Source organism: Aureobasidium subglaciale (genome assembly GCF_000721755.1).
Source record: "Aureobasidium subglaciale EXF-2481 unplaced genomic scaffold scaffold_4, whole genome shotgun sequence".
Classification (NCBI taxonomy): Eukaryota; Fungi; Ascomycota; class Dothideomycetes; order Dothideales; family Saccotheciaceae; genus Aureobasidium; species Aureobasidium subglaciale.
The window spans coordinates 375,471-395,323 of NW_013566991.1; the positions used below are offsets into that span (position 1 = coordinate 375,471).

At 50.6% G+C, this 19,853-nt stretch overlaps 8 protein-coding genes across 8 annotated transcripts; 2 read left to right on the forward strand and 6 right to left on the reverse strand.

Moving 5' to 3' along the window:
* Window positions 1-452: 452 nt before the first annotated feature.
* Window positions 453-2,181, reverse strand: AUEXF2481DRAFT_2702 (uncharacterized protein; the record flags this gene model as incomplete). The annotated part of the gene is made up of 3 exons (XM_013490681.1): window positions 453-1,426; window positions 1,476-1,911; window positions 1,963-2,181. The coding sequence occupies 3 exons, from the start codon at window positions 2,179-2,181 to the stop codon at window positions 453-455; spliced, it is 1,629 nt and encodes a 542-aa protein (XP_013346135.1).
* Window positions 2,182-3,605: 1,424 nt separating this feature from the next.
* On the reverse strand, window positions 3,606-5,705 carry AUEXF2481DRAFT_544347 (uncharacterized protein). The gene is made up of 4 exons (XM_013491067.1): window positions 5,514-5,705; window positions 4,967-5,369; window positions 4,392-4,917; window positions 3,606-4,335 (listed from the first exon to the last, which is right to left on the reverse strand). Exons 2-4 carry the CDS (start codon window positions 5,341-5,343, stop codon window positions 3,736-3,738), a joined length of 1,503 nt encoding a protein of 500 aa, XP_013346521.1. The 5' UTR covers window positions 5,344-5,369; window positions 5,514-5,705; the 3' UTR covers window positions 3,606-3,735.
* A 723-nt stretch (window positions 5,706-6,428) lies between these two features.
* On the reverse strand, window positions 6,429-6,902 carry AUEXF2481DRAFT_27131 (uncharacterized protein; the record flags this gene model as incomplete). Its single annotated transcript, XM_013490788.1, has 1 exon — window positions 6,429-6,902. The coding sequence occupies one exon, from the start codon at window positions 6,900-6,902 to the stop codon at window positions 6,429-6,431; it is 474 nt and encodes a 157-aa protein (XP_013346242.1).
* Window positions 6,903-7,798: 896 nt separating this feature from the next.
* AUEXF2481DRAFT_63339 (uncharacterized protein) lies at window positions 7,799-10,010 on the forward strand (the record flags this gene model as incomplete). Its single annotated transcript, XM_013490979.1, has 3 exons — window positions 7,799-7,956; window positions 8,015-9,215; window positions 9,267-10,010. 3 exons carry the CDS (start codon window positions 7,799-7,801, stop codon window positions 10,008-10,010), a joined length of 2,103 nt encoding a protein of 700 aa, XP_013346433.1.
* Window positions 10,011-10,818: 808 nt separating this feature from the next.
* On the forward strand, window positions 10,819-13,376 carry AUEXF2481DRAFT_37320 (uncharacterized protein). Its single transcript, XM_013490859.1, has 4 exons — window positions 10,819-11,888; window positions 11,940-12,338; window positions 12,392-12,603; window positions 12,658-13,376. Exons 1-4 carry the CDS (start codon window positions 10,849-10,851, stop codon window positions 13,032-13,034), a joined length of 2,028 nt encoding a protein of 675 aa, XP_013346313.1. The 5' UTR covers window positions 10,819-10,848; the 3' UTR covers window positions 13,035-13,376.
* A 96-nt stretch (window positions 13,377-13,472) lies between these two features.
* On the reverse strand, window positions 13,473-14,291 carry AUEXF2481DRAFT_27134 (uncharacterized protein; the record flags this gene model as incomplete). The annotated part of the gene is made up of 1 exon (XM_013490789.1): window positions 13,473-14,291. One exon carries the CDS (start codon window positions 14,289-14,291, stop codon window positions 13,473-13,475), a length of 819 nt encoding a protein of 272 aa, XP_013346243.1.
* Window positions 14,292-14,925: 634 nt separating this feature from the next.
* On the reverse strand, window positions 14,926-16,517 carry AUEXF2481DRAFT_2707 (uncharacterized protein; the record flags this gene model as incomplete). Its single annotated transcript, XM_013490682.1, has 3 exons — window positions 14,926-16,254; window positions 16,314-16,445; window positions 16,500-16,517. 3 exons carry the CDS (start codon window positions 16,515-16,517, stop codon window positions 14,926-14,928), a joined length of 1,479 nt encoding a protein of 492 aa, XP_013346136.1.
* A 664-nt stretch (window positions 16,518-17,181) lies between these two features.
* On the reverse strand, window positions 17,182-18,065 carry AUEXF2481DRAFT_77704 (uncharacterized protein). Its single transcript, XM_013490990.1, has 2 exons — window positions 17,701-18,065; window positions 17,182-17,638 (listed from the first exon to the last, which is right to left on the reverse strand). Exons 1-2 carry the CDS (start codon window positions 17,765-17,767, stop codon window positions 17,451-17,453), a joined length of 255 nt encoding a protein of 84 aa, XP_013346444.1. The 5' UTR covers window positions 17,768-18,065; the 3' UTR covers window positions 17,182-17,450.
* Between the last annotated feature and the right edge of the window lie 1,788 nt (window positions 18,066-19,853).

Below are 19,853 nucleotides of genomic sequence, written 5' to 3' on the forward strand. Positions count from 1 at the left end.
TTCTTTCAGCAGTCGATCCACACACCTAAGGTTTCTGATAACGAACATTAGTTGCTTCTTAGCTCAGTCTCGTAATTATGCAAGGTCGTATTTGATGATTAGAGCAGGGGCTCGGGAGATTGATCAGCAAAAGAGGTCAATGGGAAGCGCCCGCAACGCAGCTGTACCTTCCTCTACCGGTGACCATCGCCCAAACCCTTGTACATCGAGAATCAGAGCGTTGTACCTTTCCAGAATCAGAATTAATGCATGCTATCATAGAGTAAAGCAAAAACAGATCAAGATGGGAAATGATTTGAAAGGTAAAGAGAGATCATAATTTCTGGTCGTAGCTATGTCTGTCATCCATAGAGGTATAATGCTTAATCATGAAAAGGCTTTTTTCCCAAAGACCCAATCGTCGACCCGAAACTCCGTGCTATATCATAAATTTTGAGACGTAGACAAATCGCTTAGAAGAAAGCAGAGGTGACAGACTTGACCTTGCCCATGAAGCCAGTGGCCTTGACAGTCTCCTCCTCATCATCCTCGAATTCGCGCATGTCGGTGGTGACATCCATGTCAGAGGCGCTGATCCACATCTTCCAGTCGCGAGTCCAGCACTTCCAGCCAATGAAGAGGGTGAAGATGACGGGACCGGCGAGGTAAGACTCGAAGAAGTTGGCAGCGTCAGGCTTGCCGCCAATGGGGAAGAGGGCAACGTAGAACTGAGCAACGAGACAGATGACGTTGAGGAAGAGACCGACGTAACTGCCGATGACGCCGAACTTGGCCTTGTAAGGGAGCTGCTCGAGGGTGCGACCAGAGTGTGCCCAACCCTTGCGGAAACGGATGTGGGAAAGGTTGATGCTGCCCCAAACGAAGAAGTTGGCAAGACCGGTAAGGGACAAGAGCCAAGTGAAAAGAACGCTACCAGCAGCGGCCAAGTTGACGAAAGCGAGAAGACCCATGGACATCTGGAGGATGATGGTAGGAATGGGACGACCCTTCTTGTCAACGTAGGCAAGGAACTTGGGAGCCATGCCGCGAGCGGCGAGAGCCTGGATGGTGCGGGTAGAGGCGAATGCAGAGCTGTTGGCGACACTGATAACAGAGACTGTGATAACAGCGTTGAAGATGCTTGGCAAGGTTTTGATACCAGCAAGACGGATGGCAATGACGAAGGGAGAGTACTGGCTGTTGGCGCCGTGGGCGTGGAGGAGGTTGGGGTTGTCAGAAGGAACGACGAGACCGAGGATGAAGAGGCCAACGATGTAGAAGAAGGCAATACGCCAGAAGACCTGCTTGACAGCCTGGGGAAGAGCCTTTCTGGGGTTGGCAGACTCAGCAGCTGCGAGACCGACCAACTCAGTGCCACCGAAGGCGAAAGATGCGGTAACGAAGACACTGCAGAAGCCCTTGAAGCCGTTGCGGAAAGCACCTGGGTCTGAAATATCGTTAGCTACGTTCGAAGAAAAGGAAGTGGTTGCACTTACTGCCCCAGTAGGTAGCACCAATGTAGCCACGAGTATCAGTAGGGACACCGCCGACATCGATGACAATACCGAGGATGATGAAGCCAATACATGCGACGATCTTGATGATTGAGAGCACGAACTCAACCTCACCATAAGCGCGGACACCGAAGAACTGAATGGCACACAGAGCAACAAGGAAGACAGCAATCCACACACCAACGTTGATGTTGGCTGCTCCCTTCCAGAAGTCGATCGTGATAGAAGCGGCAGTAAGTTCGAAAGGAAGGATGGTCAACCATTGGATGGCGTATTGCCATCCAATGGCGAAACCCCAGGACTCGGAGATGAAACGGCAGGCGTATGTGAAGAAAGCACCGTTAACGGGGTACAAGACGGTCAACTCTCCCAAGGCTTGCATAGTAGCCATCAACATGACTCCGATGATGCTGAATCCCTGGTTTCGTTAGCCGACGTCTCCTTGTAACGAGGGAAGTGTAACACATACTATGATCAAGCTCGCTGGACCACCAGTTGAGAGAGCACCACCAGCACCGACGAAGAAACCAGCGCCGATTGCACCACCGATGGCAATCATCTGCATGTGTCTGTTCTTGAGCGAACGCTTAAGCTCATTCTGCTGACCAGCCTGAATCTCGTATTCAGGAGACTCGGTAGTGACCTGAGCGAGACCCTTTTCGGCATCGAAAGCCTTGCTTGCGTCCATATTGAGGACTGGAAAGAGTGTAGAAGGGAGAGGGGAACGAAGGTGTCGAACGAGTGACTGTTTGAATGCTGTTGTCTGCTGATGAACTGCTGGGGAGGAGGGCCATGGTATGGGTATTATATGTGTTGAGAGACCGCTGGTCGCGTGGACTTCTAGAACCGAGTGGCGCACCTGGAAGCATTGAAGGTTTGGGAAAGATCACGCTAAGCGAAGCACCAACGGCTTCTACAAAACGAGACCAGTTTCGCATTTGGCATCTCGGCTTAAGCAACCAAGTATGCAAATCCGCAAACGAGCAAGAAGCGGCATGCTTTTCCATTTACTTGGTAAATGCTTGATGATTTGATCCAGTTCAGAGTGAAATCGAAGGGAGCACTTTTCGACTTCGGCGTGTGCCCAGCTTGCGAACACGGAACTTCTATACTCATGAGTGTGTCAGACCAGCCACATACTTTCAAAAGGAAGACCCGATCTCGCACAACGATGGATATTGAATTTGGTACGGTGTTGTTGGTCCACGCGAGGAACAAGATAGAGATGAAAGATAGGAGCCAATCATGGGGCCGAGACCTATGTAAGGTCCACGCGATGACCATATGGAAATTGAATTGTGAGCACGTCAAAGGACGTTAGCGCAACGGTGACCTTCTTCTCCATGGGGTTGTCGGGTCAGTGCGTGTATACCATTTGAGCCTCGGAGTCCAGATGGCGTTCCGGCGGTCCCAGGCCCGTCTCTAGCCGTGGCGAGAGACTACATGCTAGCATGGAACAGCGATGCTCTCTGCGTAGCGTCGGCACAGTGTTATCTAGAAGTAAAGACATCCTGTCAGAGATAGCCTTTCCCATGGGGTACGCGATTGAGTCTCGTAGTCTGGTGTCTTGGTCGTGTGGAGAGATAGCAGCTGAGAAGGGAGAAGGGAACAGAGAAGCACCGAGTAACTCTCCGAAGAGACCATGCTCCGTGGAAGTCAATACAGAACACCAATGCCTTGATGCAATTCACAGCTAGGTTGAGAAGGTATTTTGTTCTCACCCCGCAGCACTTATATGGTACACCTTATGGCCAGAAACGAGAGAAGCATTGTCGGAATTTTCCTCGTCTACTAGACGACCCAAGACACGCGATCTGCTGCGGCTTAATCGCGGCTAGTTGTTATATGCTTCGTCGAAAAACTTCGATGGCGATATTTGTGTGCGGTGGTTGTCGAGAAGCACGTGCGCAAAGGTGCTGGATAGCGGGCGCGAAGTGTTGTGTATCAACTCCTCCGACACACATGTCCAAATCGCCAAGGTAAAAAGAGGAGATGAGAAGAAACGTACAAGAATTTGACCGAGAGCTTGTCCGGTTTGCTTATCACGCCCATGTCTCTCAGCTACAAATCAAAACACGAACGCACGCAAGCACGCCATGCGACGAGAGAAAGATTGTGTATCATATTGTGAGCAGATTTCATTCTTATCGTGGTATCTTTAAAAACAGAGCGATATCAACATCGAAACACGTCGCATCTCCGTCCCAACGAGTTTCTGCCTGCGCCGCCTCATCTTGCTATCTCAAGACACATGCTCGATGCGATCAGCATACTCCGAGTCTTGGCGCTTCTCCTTGAGGGTTGTTCCCATAGCCTCAGCCATGTCTTCGTCGTGAATGACTCTCATATCACGACCCTTGAACTCGGGACCGACCAGAGTAAGAATGATGACATAGACGTACACACATCCGAGGAAGATGCAGATGACTTTGCCATAGTCATATCTCTTAACCTTGCCTGCAGGAGGCAAGGGGAATTGCTCACCAATCTGAGCCTCAATGGTCGAACTGGCGCTGGAAGCAAGGTTACCAAGCTGGTAAGCAGTTCCGACGACGAAGGTTCTGAAAGCACCAGGGCTCAGTTCCATCAGATGAATGGGTATTACACCCCATGCTCCCTGAACGCAGAATTGCTCGAAGAATGCAGCTGCCATGACAGCCTTGGACGAAGTAAACGTGTATGGGTACAACAGAGCACCGCCGACTACGCAAGCAACGATGATGGTGAAACGACGGCCAAAGATCGTAGAGCAGTATCCCATGATTGTACCACCAGTGATGGCACCAAGGTTAGCGACGACTTGGGTGATTGTGACGGAGTTCGCGTCAAATTTGTATTGATTCTGGAAGAGAAGTCAGCACTCATGATTCTGTTGTGCGTTCTTGGGATTTTGCTCACCTTCAACATTGTAGGGTACAAATCTTGGGAACCGTGAGACATGAAATTGAAGCCTGCCATGAGGAGAACCATGTAGGTCAAAAGTAACCAATGACGCTTGAGTGCGACCTTGCCTTCAGCGATGAAAGTGCCTCCGATGGATGGGCTGCCAGATTCACGAACGGCCTGGCGCTCGCGGTATGCCTGAGTCTCAGGAAGACACAGTCTGAAGATGATGATCAAGACAGGAGGACATGCTCCAAACCAGAAGAGTGGTCTCCAGCCATGGGAAGTGGTACCAACGAGTCCACGAGCGAAGACGACAGCGAGCAGGTAACCAAAGGCGTATCCCTGTTGCAACATTCCACTGATGATACCACGAGCTTCTTCTGGACAGTCCTCGAGTGCGGTGGCGGCAGCATTTCCGTAAAGTCCGCCCATGGCAATACCAAAGAGTGCACGAACGGCAAGGAACTGCTTGTACGTTTGACAGAAGCCGGTGCCGAGTTCAAGAACAATGAAGAGGATGTTGTTGATGACGAAAGGCCTGATCATATTAGCAACTTTGTCATCCTTGAGCGTGCAATAGGCCTCACCATTTGCGACCATAGCGGTCTGCAGCAATACCAAAGATGATGGAACCGATTGAACGGAACATGAGGACCAAGGTGATACCCCAAGTGATATCCTTTGTGGTCTTTCCGAAGTCTTTGGCGAGGTCGGAGACCGTGAGCGATACGGTGAAGAAGTCGAATGCATCCCATGTCCAAGCGATGAATGCAACAAAAAAGAAGAGCCACTGCTGTGTGTTGAGTAGTCTCAGAAGGCCAATTGGATTCTTGACCTTGGTCATTGGAGGCTTCAGTGTGGAGATGCGGGTCGCGATGTATCTTCCCGCGGTCATCTCTTCATTCGTCTCGCCAGTGGCTGGCAGACCTTCCTGCTGGTCGGCATGGGGGTATTGTTTCTCCATTGTGACAAGCTAGAGTACACGGGTATCTGTTTGTTGACCGTTAGCTTCGACTATGCGCGACAAGGCGATGCTGAGAGCTTGGAAGAGCTTGGTATGCGGAGCTTGTGTGTACTTGGCGGCGCACACAAGCTCCACGCCCAGACAAAACGCCAGAAGGTAGAGGCACGTACCTTGACTGATGAAAAATGGTAAAGAAGAGTGTTGCGCAATCTGCCCTGTGGACTGGCTTAGACGTACCAGTTTCGATGGATAAACCAAAGACGGGGCAACCCACACTTCTTAAATACCTTGTACGTCCTCTCCACGACTCCCCGGGATTAAGTGCAAAGATTGGCTATGCCCCCCAGTAATCGACATCGCCGCCGCGCTAGTGATTGTACCTTGCCTTTCTTGGGCATAGCTCACTCTGGAGAGTGCGGAGGCGGCTGATGTTTTGAGGAGACTCCGCAAATTTCCCCCGAATTTCGGCATCTACGGCAGGAACTTCTCGGACGAAGTGCTCTCGAATCGATATTTGATGGCTGCGTTTGTTACCCTTGGGCTTGCATCTGGATTGTACGAGTTGTTGGTCGAGGCGCCATCAACGGTATGGGCTGCTATGAGGCGTTTCTTGGCCACGACAAGCATTCCAAGATGAGCTTCGTACCCTTGGCGGAGAAAAGCAACAACTAAAAGTCTTGGAGAGGCCAATCGACGATATCGCGAGTTGTCTGCTCCTGGGGAGAAAACACTTTCGAGAGATTCGTAGCGAAGACATTCGCCAATTCAGCAGTCTGGTATAGGTCGGCTTGGAGGAGCAGGCAAGCCACTCGGAGCGTTGCTCAAATTTATGCAACTTACGAGAAATCCCCGTTGACAAATTCGTAGTCTGGTATGCGAGTGACATCCCCCCCCCAGTTGCCCCAGAAAGTCTATGTTCTCGAAGCCGAACAGTGTACGATAATACTCCGGAGGCTCGGTAGAGAACGCGTTGATTAATCTTCCGGATACACGAATAGCCTTGGTTGAACGAGGTTCTGGAATGGTTATGGAATACGGCTCATTACTTTCGGCTTGCAGATGTGCATAGGGGCATCGTTAGGATCCTACCAGCCTCTAGTACCGGGTGCGCCTTTAACAGACTTGCGAACAATATCGCTAGTCATCCAGCCACCATAGAAGTCACCTGGTTGTGGCTCTACCAACTCTCCATCCACGTAGCATTCCCATCGGGGGTCGGCATAGAATGAGACATAGCCCTTGATATCGGCGAACGCTGGAGTGGGCTCGTTGTATGTCCAAGCTCTGCTGTCTACCGCCTCGCCTGATGGTGTGTTGAAGGTGAAGTAGTTGGCAACACCCTTCCACTCGCAGAAGGTGCGTCGGGGGGTAGATGTCAGGTTCAATTTAATCGAGGCTGGAGGTAGATAGTAGGTTGGCGGGTGGTATGTCTCAAGAACCCAGTAGGCACGATCGGTGGAAGCAATGGTCTGACCATTAGGGCCAGGAAACTTGATCAAGATAGTCTTCTTGATTTGCTGCAAGGCAGGTGGGCGAGGGAAGGTTCGAGGATCCAGCATCGTGAAAGCGATTTACAGGAGAGTAAATAGTCCCGAAAAAGATCCAGCAAGTATGTACTAAAGCCAGAGCAAGACTTATGCAGTGATATAGACAAAAGTGATGATGTCGCCGTCGGCGAAGCACATAAGCTCGCCGAGTGACATAGCGTGGGGTACATGACGAACTGAAGATCATGATGCATGTCTTTCCAGGGTCTCTGACCAATAGCGTGGCATGTTTTGTGCCGCTGACCTCTAGGTCGGAACAGCAGCAAACACGGTCATGCGGGGACTCTTGTCGAGGAAAGACAATCAGCTCCTCAAGGAAAGCTCGAACGAGCATTGACTCGGGCTGCCAATACCTTTTTGCATTGGGAGTTGAGCATCGCAGTTTCCAGAAGACGGCAATCTTGCGGTCAGTGACGAACTAACTGAGTTGAGAAGGAGTGTGCCAGTGCCTGAAGAGCTCGGGCTATTCGTCTTCTTCAGCTTTCTGTACGAGTATATTTTCCGTGCTTGGTCCCTGTCTCGGGCATCTGCACACTTCCGACTCTTCGTTACACACGCCTAAAAACATGCCGTCGTCGGCGCAATCGCCATCGCCGTCGCCGTCACCGTCGCCGTCACCGTCGCGCGCCTCGTCGACGCCGGCGCAATCGCGCCCGGTGCACGCACACGTCCCTGCGAATCCGAGCGGCTTGCGACAGTCGCATACCGTGTCGTCGCCCGAGAATCCATCCATGATCCTCGACGCTGCCGATAGAAGTCGCTCTCCAGAGGCCATGCCGGATCCACCTTCGACATCCAATGGCGAACAAGCCGAGCCCTCTGTCCGTACACGGCTCATAGAACAGCAGAGTTGGGACCAAAGACCAAAATTCCTGCAGCACTACGGCAGTACTTTCAGTACCGAGTCAATGGATCCAAGAGATGGCTTTGAGAGTGGTACTGTTACTCCTCACAGTTTGCTGGACGACAATGTTTCCGATCCACTTCTTCGTGCGGCCCCAGAGCGCACCATGAGCACAACTCGATGGCTGGCCAAACAACATGGTGTCAAGAGTGAGCGGACCATGTATGTAGCAGAGTCCCCTCCCAATACAAGTCTTCTGCTTTCTAAACCTGCTTTCCAGGTATCTCCATTACTACCTCCCTGTGACCAACTGGATCCGCCAGTATCAATGGAAGTTCTTGCGCGGTGACTTGATTGCTGCCCTGACTATGGCATCCTTCTACATTCCCATGTCTTTATCATACGCTTCAAACCTGGCTCACCTACCACCCATCAACGGCCTATACGCCTTCGTCTTCAATCCCTTCATATACGCCATCTTTGGTACAGTACCACAGCTAGTTGTTGGTCCTGAAGCTGCTGGCTCCCTTCTTACTGGTCAAGTGGTCCGCGAGAACATTAGTTCGGGAAAACATCGAGACAACGACATTGCGAGTAACACTCAGATCGCCGGCATGGTGACAGGAATTGCTGGCGCAATCATCCTGCTTGCAGGTCTCTTTAGACTTGGTTTCCTTGACAGTGTTCTGAGCCGACCATTCCTTCGAGGCTTCATCAGTGCTATCGGTGTCGTCATTTTCGTCGATCAACTCGTGCCTGAAACTGGAATGAGTACCCTAATCGAACATGACCCTAGTGGTGCTGCACATGGCAGTTCTCTTACAAAGCTCATCTATCTGTTCAACAACGCGGACAAGGCACACAAGCTGACTTGCGCTGTCTCGTTCGGTGCTTTCACAATCGTCATGGTGTTCAGACAGTTGAAGAGAAGTCTACAACCTCGCTATCCTTCTGTGGCTTACTTTCCAGACCGTTTCCTGGTTGTTGTTTTCTCGGCTCTCTTCACCTGGGGCTTCTCCTGGGACAAGCAGGGCCTTGATATCTTGGGTGATCTTAAGACAACCGGCAAGCCTTTCCAGGTGCATTTCCCGTTCCAACCGTCGATGATGGAGCACGTTACCGACGCTTTCTCCACATCTTTCCTCATTGCCCTGCTTGGTTTCTTTGAGAGCAGTGTCGCAGCCAAAAGTCTCGCAAACAGCACAGCGAAGATTGAGACGAAGATCGACGACGACGGAAACGAGTATGAAGAGGCCGACGGCATTGTCAACATGAACGTCTCTGCTAACCGCGAGTTGGTCGCTCTGGGTGTCGCGAATATTTTTGGAGGCCTGTTCATGGGCATTCCTGCCTTTGGCGGTTACGGAAGAAGTTTGGTGAACAAAAGTACTGGAGGCAAGACCCCAATGAGCAGTGTCTTCTTGTCTCTGATTACAGTCTTCTGTATCCTGTTCTTGTTGCCCTACTTTTACTACATACCGGTAAGCTGAGGTGTGAGAAGCAGGTGCTAAATTGTGCTGACAACTGTACAGAAAGGAGTGCTCGCCGCTATGATTTCGGTCGTAGCCTATTCACTAATCGAAGAAGCACCTCACGACATACATTTCTTCTGGTCCATCAAGGGCTGGAACGAAGTAGGCCTCATGCTTCTGATTTTCCTAACAACCTTTTTCTGGAATCTCCGTATCGGCATTGCTGTCGGTATCGGTCTCTCCCTCCTCCGTCTGCTCAAACACGCCACTCGTCCGCGTATCCAAATTCTTGGCCGCGTACCTGGCACTCGCAACCAATTCGACAGTGCCGAACACGGCGGCCTTGAGTTCATCCCTTACGTCCTCATTGTCAGGATTCCGGAACCATTGACTTTTGCAAATACTGGCAGCTTAAAGGATAGGCTGCGGAGATTGGAAGCTCATGGCACTAGTGCTGCTCATCCGGCCCTGCCCCAAGTTCGTGACCGCCAGCATAACCGCAACGTGGTCTTCGATATTCATGGTGTAACATCTCTTGATCCAGCTGCTGCACAAGTGCTTTTGGAGATCGTAACTGGTTACCGTGAACGCGGTACCAAAGTCTTCTTCTGCAGAGTCCCCAGTCGACGATCACAAGTCTGGAAACTTATGGTCGTGAGCGGGATCGTTGAGGTCTGTGGCGGTGAAGGACATTTTACAAGAGGTGTTGAGCAGGCGCTTGAGCTGTCTGAACAGCAAGAAAGAGCAGAGAGCTTGAGGGAGGATAGTGGAAGCGTCGAAGATGGTCGGGCTGCGACTACCTAAGAACGCCGTTATGACGACGAACGAAAGCATGAAACGATAGAATCGGACACATTATTATTGTTGTATAGACGGGATGGATGAGAGATGTGTACAGAATACCTCTTGGTCCATCTTGAGCGAAGCCTGCTCGGAGTAGCATTGTCCCCTTTATCCTTCTCCTCTGGTATCCCAGAGCTTACTGTTGGGTATGTACATCTAATTGAGTGCAAACTCATGCACTATCTCTCCAAATGTTCTTTTCCAGAGCCTTGTGATTGACATGCTTAGACCAATACCTTAGAAGCTCGATATGGGCTGAAAACAGAAAACGAAAGCTCAGTATAGGTACAATAAGTTCAGCACAGGCACAGAAAGCTCAGCGCAGGTGCAGAAAGCCCAGTGCAGGTACAAAAAAGCTCAACGCAGGTACAAAAAAGTTCAGCGCAGGTAGAGAAAGCTCGGAGCAGGCACAGAAAGCTCAGCGCAGGTACCCTCCCTATTTGCTAAACTGTGTGGACAGTATATATATGTCAGTGACGTCGCTCTGGATCTATAATGCTTCAGACCCATGTAGATAAGTATTAAAGTATTCCGCACACGGAAGGCGTGGAATATCGCAGTAGATACAAATATGTTCGGAGCAGGAACACCAAATTATGAAGCTCGCTGTGAGAGTTTGCCGAGTGCTGGTTCTCTACCTGTTCCGAGCTTTTCCGCGCCTGTCCCGATAATTTCTGTACCTGCGCTGAGCTTGAGCGCGCCTCGACGTTCCGGACTTCGGAAAGCCCTGTCCCTCGGAGCTCACTGTCTTTCTTCTTTCTGCACTCTTCAAAGACCAATTGTGCACACAACGACATACATGTCAATGTTAGAGAATAGCACGGAACGTTTAGATAGCACGCCACGATCTGCGAAGCGCCGCAAGATAGCAGTCGCTTGCGATCCTTGCAGAAGACGCAAAGTTCGCTGCGATGGCATCCAGCCGACATGCACGCAATGCGTGACCGGCAGAAAGAGATACACCTGCACTTACGAAGACAGAATTCTAGAGCCGCAGAGAACAAATTTCGAGGGCATAGGATCTATTCTTGCGCGAACTGGGCGCGCTGAGGACTCACGCCACGTCGAACATGATCTAGCATTCACGAACACGCTGGAAACACCGGCAGACACACTTGTAGCTGCTTCCGAATATTCTGATGCAAACTTGGCTCGGTCAGAGGTGCAGGATGTGATCTTTGGCGCATCTTCATCGACGACGTTTATGCATCAGCTATCCAGCAACCAGCACCGACATACTCACGACTTTGTGCCTAAAGAGACGCGTCACGTCCCAGCCAAACTCAAAACTTCAGTGGTGAAGGCGGCAGTCATGCCCCGTCGGCGTGTTGCAGACGATCTTATCAAGACTTATTGGACATTCGTACATCCTCTGTTTCCGATACTACACAGGCCTACCTTTGTGAGAAGCTACGAAAAGTTGTGGACTTCACAGCCAGATGAGGATCCTGAAACAAATGACAGCCGTCGAGACTTTGAAGAAGCTCTGTTTCTCTCCACCCTCAATATCGTCTTCGCGGTGAGCACGCGCTTCTGCAACTCTATACCAAAGTTGGAGAAAGGAACCATGGTCTCAGACTTCTATAACATGTCGAAGCAGACGTTTCAGTACGACGCCCTTGATTGCACCTCTTTCCCAGTACTTCAGATGCTGCTTCTTCAGGCTGTCCATCTGCAGTCTACAACCGAAGTAACAAGATGTTGGAATCTCTTAGGTGTCGCAATTCGAATGGCGCAGAGTCTCGGGTTACATTCAGAACAAACATATCAAAGTCAGAAGACAGTATACAGCCGGGAGATGGGCAAGAGACTTTGGCACTCATGCCTTGTTCTAGACAGGTAAGTCTCGTCATGCACAGTCGTGAGCAGCAAGTGAATGACAGCATATAGATTGGTCGCTGCGACATTCGGGTGGCCGATGATGATTCGGGGCGGGCACTCTACACTCCTACCCATGTTGAGCGACGACACTCTGAGTGTTCAGGACAAAGAGGCTCCATCTTCAGTGAGAATGACATGTGAGCTCCCCATCTTCAGATGCACCTGTGATCTGTTCGACGTTGTTGGTGAAATACTGTCGGCGCTCTATTGTGACAACGGAGCTTTGAACTCTGTGGGAAGTAGCCGAGATCAGCGATCTCAAAGCCTGTCACAAATTGCAAGCTTGAACGGCCGATTAGAAGCGTTTCTCATTTCGATTCCTGATCATATTCGCGACTTCATCGAAGGGCGAGGGCGCATCGCTTCCGATGACATCTCGGTCCTTAACGAGCACGCTGTTTCGTGCAGGTTTGTGATGATGCATACCTGTTTCGTGTTCGTCTTTACTAATGAATGTTCAGGTTCCTCTATACTCGCATACTTCTTCTGCGCCCTGCCCTGTTGCTGCTTCCGTCGGGTTCGGACAGTACCGATGAGGAGTACATGCCTCATGAGGATCGACAAGTTATACATAATGTCGAGCTTTGTACGACGACAAGTGAACGCCTATTGAATATACTCTACAATAGTCTTGACTCTTCCTTCCGCGTAGCCGACTGGCATGTCGTTTACAGTAAGCCGGACCTGTCAAAATCAGAGTACTCATACTAACAAACCCACTTGGTAGTGACATTCACAGCTGCAACTTCCATGCTAGCCATGAAGAGATACGCTTCTACTCGCCTACCTGTTCTGGTTTCCAGCATCGACGTCTGCATCCAGAGATCATACCACATCCTTCGGTGCATGGAATCTAGTGTACCCGTTTCGACACAAAGCCTCCACTCTCTACAACTCCTAGACCGTCACATTAATGAGAGCTTTGGTGGACGACGAAGTGTCGCTGAGCAGAACTTCACGCCAGCGATGGAGCAGTTGAACGACATGACGAGTATTGAAGACTTTGATGACTTCGATTGGCTTGCGAACCCGAGTGCGATGTTGAGTCAACAGATGCTAGGTTCGGAGTGGCTCGGAGATTCTGGCGCGTGGTTCAATCAATGAGTTCGTGATCGGACACGGGAATGTGGCACGATCCTTGTCGGAGGAAAGTTTGAGGAAATAATACTTGGATGTTGTATGAGATCAAAGAGATGCCATGTACTTCTCATGTTGCTGGCAGTAAACCGGCTACTCCCAACGCAATAAAGCTGGGCACTGCCGTTCTATCAGTCCAAAGACGCCTTGCCGCAGCAGGTTATAATGGTACATGGTAGAGTCTAGCGATGGGTGTTCGAAGGCGTAATCTGATCCCAGTCCAAAATCTACACATGACTGAGAAAAGGCGGCGTTTTAGTTCCATGTTACACAGACATTTTTGACACTTATTGCTGATAATGGAGTATCGATGGAGACATCTTGTTTTTGTCTTCATCCGTAATATAACGTATGCTAAACGTTACATTAACCTCTGGGACTGCTATCTTGCACGCATAAGGCCTCTCAGTACTTCTTGAGGCCCTCAACTAGCGCAGCAGCCCATGCCTCTGGCTGTGTCATGAACCCAATATGTCCACCAGGAAGCCTCAGGATTTCTTTGTCAGTAGCTCCAGCAATAACAGCAATAGGACCGACACCGACACCGTTCCCAGACTCGCCACCCGCAGCAGGAATGACCTTTTCCTTGAGCCTGATCAATCCCTCCACATCGACATCAGAACAAGGATATTGTCTCAGCTCAAACTCAAACCAGAAGAGTGAGTTTGCTCTGATCTCGTTCGAATGACCAGGATGCATCAATGAACGCATCAACTCGGCTTCTGAGCCGGTATCGAGACCGGCAGTGAACTCTTCCATTGCGGCGATAGGACCACTGCTTCTGTAACGGTTGTAGATGTGATTTACCACCGCCTCGCCCTTTTGACGAAATTCTGCAGGTAGTACTCCGAAAGCAGGAGGTTCATGAGACACCAGCTTCTGCACACACTCAGGATGTCTGAGGAGTAGTTGCTGGGCTACAATGGCGCCGGACGAATTGCCGACGACGATGGCATGGCCAGAAGAACTGAGGTGTTGGATGAGAAGGGCTGCGTCATCAGCATCAGTTTCGAGGCGCGTGCTGTAGTCTTGGGTGCCGGTTATTATGCTGGAGGAGTAACCGCGGCGGTCGTAGCAGATAGTCGTGTAGTGGGCTGAGAGATATTCGGCTGTAGGATGCCAAACGGAGCCACGACCATCGGCACCAGTGATGAGGAGGAGAAGGGGTCCACTGCCGAAGGACTCGTAGTGCAAATCTGCACCCGGAACTTGAAGCGATGGCATGATGGGTTGTTCGGGTATGGGAGGCTCGAAATATCCTCAGATGGATGAAATTTGGAAGTGACGGATGACCTGTCATCTTCTGGTAGGTTATATAGCTATACAGAGCTCACAACCCGAGGTTATCACATTGCTTCATCGGTTCATCGGTTCCGGACAGCAATCTCGCAATATCGGAGACACGTATTTTGATCCGAAAAGACGTGAATTGTGATGTCGCATCCCGAGATTGTCTTCGGAATGGTTCCGAGTTGGTGCACAGACGCGTAGGCTCGAATTTAAGTTCGGAGCAGATACAAAAAAGCTCGGGGCAGGTGAGGTGGACTCCGTGTTTGGTGAACAGCTTATTAACGGGCACAAAAGGGCTGGAATGGGTAGAATAACATGACTTGGCATGATTTCAAGTGGCTCAGGACTGTACTTGGTCGAAGTGTGACTTCGCCTTGAATGGTGACGGCTCAGAGCAGCTACAGAAAGTTTCGGAACAGGTCAAGCTTCGGATCTCGACACTATCATGTGTGACGAATCATCACTTTGCGCATCAGACGAGGAAAGTAACTGGGTTGGAGTTGTCCACCAATGCATAAAGCCGAGGAGATATACCATGCTGTCTATCGCTTTCGCTGTTGTCAGTGATCTAGGGTTTGTCGCCCTCGAGCACTTCGACGACACCACCAACCAAATGCAAACTACCAGTTGCAAGTACCATGACTTCTTCCTTTGACTGTCCGGCGACATCTCTAGCAGCCTTTACGGCTTCTTCGACAGTCCTGAGCACCCGGACATCACAGCTGTTGTCCACGCCCTTCCAGGTCTCGGCAAGAGCATTTTGTACGCTCAGCGTTTCGATGTCGCTAGCATTGGTGTTTATACTAGTGAGATCGGGACGGAAGCCTGACTCTGCATAGGTGGTGTTGGTGCAGAAAAAGGCATGTGAGAAGGGCTTCTGGTCAGCCAGCGCAGAAACCAGTGTCTCGTGTAGTTTCAGAGCCAACGACGAAGCATCGCGGGTCTGTTGGTTGAAGATCAGAATGCGAGTGGAGGAGTTTGTGGACGAGGAGATCAAGCTGCCGAACCAGCGGGCGGCAAGTTCAATACTCTCAAGGGTATGACCACCATCGATGTGCCATTTCAGGTTCGATGTGGTGGCGTCTGTGCGCGTTTCGCAGCGTCCACCCAAGTGGACGTCCTCGAGACCTTTGCGGAAAGCCTGAGGCAGATATGTGGAGGTGGGAAGATCTTCGACGCCTACCTGGCGTAGGTATGCTCCAGCAGCGGCGATGGCGACAGATGCATTTGTCTTTTGAAAGTCTGCGGCAAGACCGAGCTTGATGTTCTCAAGTTCGGGGTGAATGTCGACAAGGTCAAGCTTTGTGTTTCGTTCGGCGGCGCGCTCGTGCAGGACACGAACGGCTTCTTCGGGTTGAGGAGCTGAGAAGGCAGGGACACCGGGTTTGAAGACACCAGCCTTGTGCCATGCAATCGAGTCGATTGTGTCACCCAACATGGCGACGTGGTCGATGCCCAGGCTCGTGACGGCCGTGACGCTGGGCTTCACAAGGATGTTTGTGCTGTCGAACTCGCCCCCAATGCCGCATTCGATGACGGCGGCATCTACGCCTTCGCTGATGTAGGTGTGGAGGGCCATCAAGGTCAAGAAGCGGAAGTAAACGGGCTTGGTCTCCTTGCTGGAAGGGTCGGCATGACCGGCAGCTTTGGCGGCAGCTTCGAGTCTGTTCCAGGTCTCGAAGAAGTATTTGGCAAATTGCTCTTCAGTCAATGGCTTGTTGTCGATCTGGATGCGCTCGCGCACGAAGCGCAGGTGGGGTGATGTGTACAGGCCCGTCTTGTTGACCTTGGCTTCGGCGACATATTGGCCGAGGATGGATGCGATGAAGGAGCTGGTCGAGCCTTTGCCCTTTGTTCCAGCGACGTGCACGGCCTTCAGTCTATCGAAGTCGGCGGGCTGCAGTTGTTGGCGTCAGTCGCGTGTACGGGTTATGCTTGCGGCGGCAGAACGCACACCTCGTAGCCCAGCTTCTTGACCCACTCAATCATCTCCGGAATGGCATTCTTGTTCATTCCTCTTCCAGACTTGCGAATCGCGTCTACGATTGAGAAGTTGCTCTGCAGCGTGTTCAGTGCCGCTACGGCTGCCTGTCGTCATCTGTCAGTCTTGTCGCATGCTAGGTCTAGTTCGAACGGACTCACATTGTAGTCGCCCTGCATCCTGACGGTGTTATGAAAGCTGCGACTTGAATGGGTGTGAGAAAGTGATGGCTTCAAAGCACGCGACCAGAAATTCATTGGCGCATGACAATGTTGAGAGTTGCTCAGATTGAATCCACCCAGAAGTCCGACCTCGCTCATACCTCACAGCTCAAGACCGACCTCGCCAAGCTCAAATCACTTTTCGTCCTCAACACTCGCCAATCAATAATGTCTTCGGTCATCCTTCGGGGCTGCTTTCTATGCTTAATTTGACATTGTGTAATTACCTCATGTACTTTGGTACCAATGCATCGATTCATTTTAGCCGTGTCCCCTAGAGTTGCTACTTTCCGCGCTGACCTCTGGCATTTTGAAGCTCCAAAATGTGTGATGCTGTATATCTCGACAACGACCACAGCAAAAGTAGCTTAGTGACTGCGGATAATCTCAGAATACATCCAAAGGCTATTCCCAGCTGTACTGAAGCCACACACTAAACAAGTCGTCGTACAGCAGAACATTACATCGACAGATACTTGCTATTGGTATGACCCTGTCCAAAAGCCTTAAAGCACAATTTTGTCCACCAAACTTGACTAACATCAGAACAACTATGACAGAGACGTGGTAGTGGACGGTGGGTCTATTGATACCAGAAATACACACCAACAGTATCTACATGGCACGATGTCCCTCAGTTTGTACTCGGTATCGCAGTTTCAATTCAACGACAAGCATAAGGTAGTCCGGAACAACCAAGTGGTATATTGTTTTTCTCAGTGCTTTTTGTTTTCATAGCATGACTATAATACAGTAGAAAGGTCGTGGCCTCGTAAACATATCTTGTACAGAAAGGGTCCAGCCCTTGACTTCACCAAGTCATCCATTTCCAGGATTCCTTGTAGTGCTTGTTCCTTCTCTCAATGCAGACTGAATATGCGAAGAAGCAGTTTACTTCATGTTGGCGTTGGTGGTGGTCTCGGTGGAGACGGGGACACCCTTGATGCCCTTCTCTCCGGGCTGGTTGGAGCCGTTGTCGATACCGACGTTGGTGACACCAGAGTCCGAGGCAACGGGGGCCTCACCGGGAGCCTTCAGCTCGGTGTGGCCGGGGGCGTTGGGGGCACCGGAACCGTGGGCTGTTGAATTGATTATTAGTCTGTGTTGCATGGAGCAAAGGCACAAAGGTGATTAGTCTTACTCTGAGCCTGCTTCTTGGCCTCCTTCTCGGACATGCCAGAACCGCCGGGAGTCTTGGAGTGAGGCATTGTGATGTGTGGTTGATTTAAGGAGGTGAGTTGGGGTTTTTGAGATGTAGAAAGTGGAATGGGATTAGATGCGAAGGGAAATGTGCTTAGAGTAAAGGTACATATATGTGAGTTTCGAGACAGCAGTAGACTGATGTCATCACGTTGTTATGACGCAAAGCGATCTGAGAAAATAGTGGTGTATATTTTTGTAGAGCGAACTCCACCTTTCTGATCGTGATGATTTGCAGATCTGCGATTGTTGAGCCTCTCTGATCGATCTCTTGCGTGAGATGTCGTTCTCCCGAGCTGATCGTTGTCTGTTGTTCGTGATGGGGATACTTCGACTGATTCTGGAGTGCGAGGAAATATTTACCGACGTCACCAGTTTTCTTTTGCTTGCTCCGCTACAAGTCATACGACCATGTCAACAACGACCACTCTTATATGGTTATATGTTCTTACAAGCACACAAGTGTCCTTAACAAATTCGTCCGCCTGGTGGGAGAGGTGCTGTCATACATTTCCAAGGATGCTAACCTGGGCTCGTCTTTGTGAGGCTTGGAAGACCAGTAGATCAGTAATATCCCCCCGGTATGCTGAGATCTGCCACACTTGTAGCCGTCCCAAGGCATGGTATCTGGAGACCTAGAGCGATGCCGACGATGCATCCAATTCGATTCATGCCAGGGTAATTGATGTAAGACTTTATTGCGCTTCTCTAGAGCCCGCCCTTTCTCTGGTCTATTTACGAAGGAGAGCGTGTGTGACAGGATTCAGCATACGGTAAGACAGGTGTCGACTGTCTTGAACCAGATCTCATTTTCCCGTCCAAAATGAGGTCCAGGGATAGCTTAAAATCTAACGAGTTTGTGACTACGATAATGCTGTCGGAGCGCGTAGGGTCGCGGATTGATGAGCATAGCAGTGATTCTAACAGTTTACAGATTGGATGGGTCGCTGTCTGCTTGCGCAATTACGGTCTGTCGATAATTTCATGTGGGTCAACGATATCATTCTCAGCTGAGATGTTTCGCCGAGTCAGCGATTTTCATCTTGTTGTTTCGAGAGACGCATCGGGATTCAATATAAGCTGGGCTTCGGCTTCGTCTCATACGATGTGGTGTCCTGATATAAGACATATCGAGCACACTTGCCCCTTTTGACTAAAGGAAGCCGGGATCGAGAAACATAGTTCGTCGCACCCTCAGCGAGATTTCACGTGCTCGGAAGTCGTTGTCGAAGGTGATGCTTGGTAGTCTGTAGGATGTCTGCCGTGCTGGATAAACCTTGTTGCAAGCTTCACGCATCCAGAATACCGCGTAACTCAAGCTACCCGGCAAAAAGTCAGAGTATTTTCAAGGAATGGTAGTTATCTAAAACCGATGCGCCAGCACATGGCATTGGCGCCAATCTGTAAAGCTCGTGTTTCGTGCGAGGCTTCTCGAATTGATCACGTAGGGCTGAAGAACTGCGGAAGGAAGATAAACCGAGCCCTTTTACCGCATCTGAACAGGTGGCTGTCCACGTTGGAGTCAACCATTGGAGGCCGGTGCAGTCAACTGTCGCTTGTTTAGGGTAATCCCAGCACGAGAGGCACCAGTAACACCACCGGAAATGCCGAACCTTCTCACCGACCCTGCGCGGTCAAGACCGGGGATGCTCATCGTTCAAGACCGATCTCATGAGGGAGGCTGAAGCCTAGCCTCAGCCATTGTAATATGTCTCACCCTTGAACACAACGGCAGAGATAGATTTTGCGAAGTCCTTGCGAAATGCTATTAGCCGCGAGAGACGTTGGTGTTGCGGACTGAGCCCATCTCAACGCTGTCGTTGAGTGTGAGGAGCTTACGTCCTTTGATGAACGTCTAGCATTCTCGAAGTAGATACGTACCCCTTGATCATCGGCATACATCAGGCAGGTATCTGCAGGAACAGAAAACAAGCAGCGGCACCAGACCCAACCGGAGAGTTTTCCAGTGTTTAAAGTTTTCCCGCTAGCTTCTTTCGTATGCAATCTCACTGGTTCCGACCGTGGAACGACCGTGCCTTAAGCGCGCGTGTCGACACGAGCTGTCTTCTGACTTGCTCCCTGCCAAGTGCCAAC

Coding starts and splice junctions, on each gene's coding strand:
- AUEXF2481DRAFT_544347 (XM_013491067.1), bottom strand. CDS start 5,343: ATGGAGAAACAATACCCCCATGCCGACCAGCAGGAAGGTCTGCCAGCC. Junction 4,918..4,966: donor GACCGCTATGGTCGCAAATG/GTGAGGCCTATT, acceptor TAATATGATCAG/GCCTTTCGTCATCAACAACA. Junction 4,336..4,391: donor TGTACCCTACAATGTTGAAG/GTGAGCAAAATC, acceptor CTTCTCTTCCAG/AATCAATACAAATTTGACGC.
- AUEXF2481DRAFT_37320 (XM_013490859.1), top strand. CDS start 10,849: ATGTCAATGTTAGAGAATAGCACGGAACGTTTAGATAGCACGCCACGA. Junction 11,889..11,939: donor TCATGCCTTGTTCTAGACAG/GTAAGTCTCGTC, acceptor GACAGCATATAG/ATTGGTCGCTGCGACATTCG. Junction 12,339..12,391: donor GAGCACGCTGTTTCGTGCAG/GTTTGTGATGAT, acceptor ATGAATGTTCAG/GTTCCTCTATACTCGCATAC.
- AUEXF2481DRAFT_77704 (XM_013490990.1), bottom strand. CDS start 17,767: ATGCCTCACTCCAAGACTCCCGGCGGTTCTGGCATGTCCGAGAAGGAG. Junction 17,639..17,700: donor GGCCAAGAAGCAGGCTCAGA/GTAAGACTAATC, acceptor TCAATTCAACAG/CCCACGGTTCCGGTGCCCCC.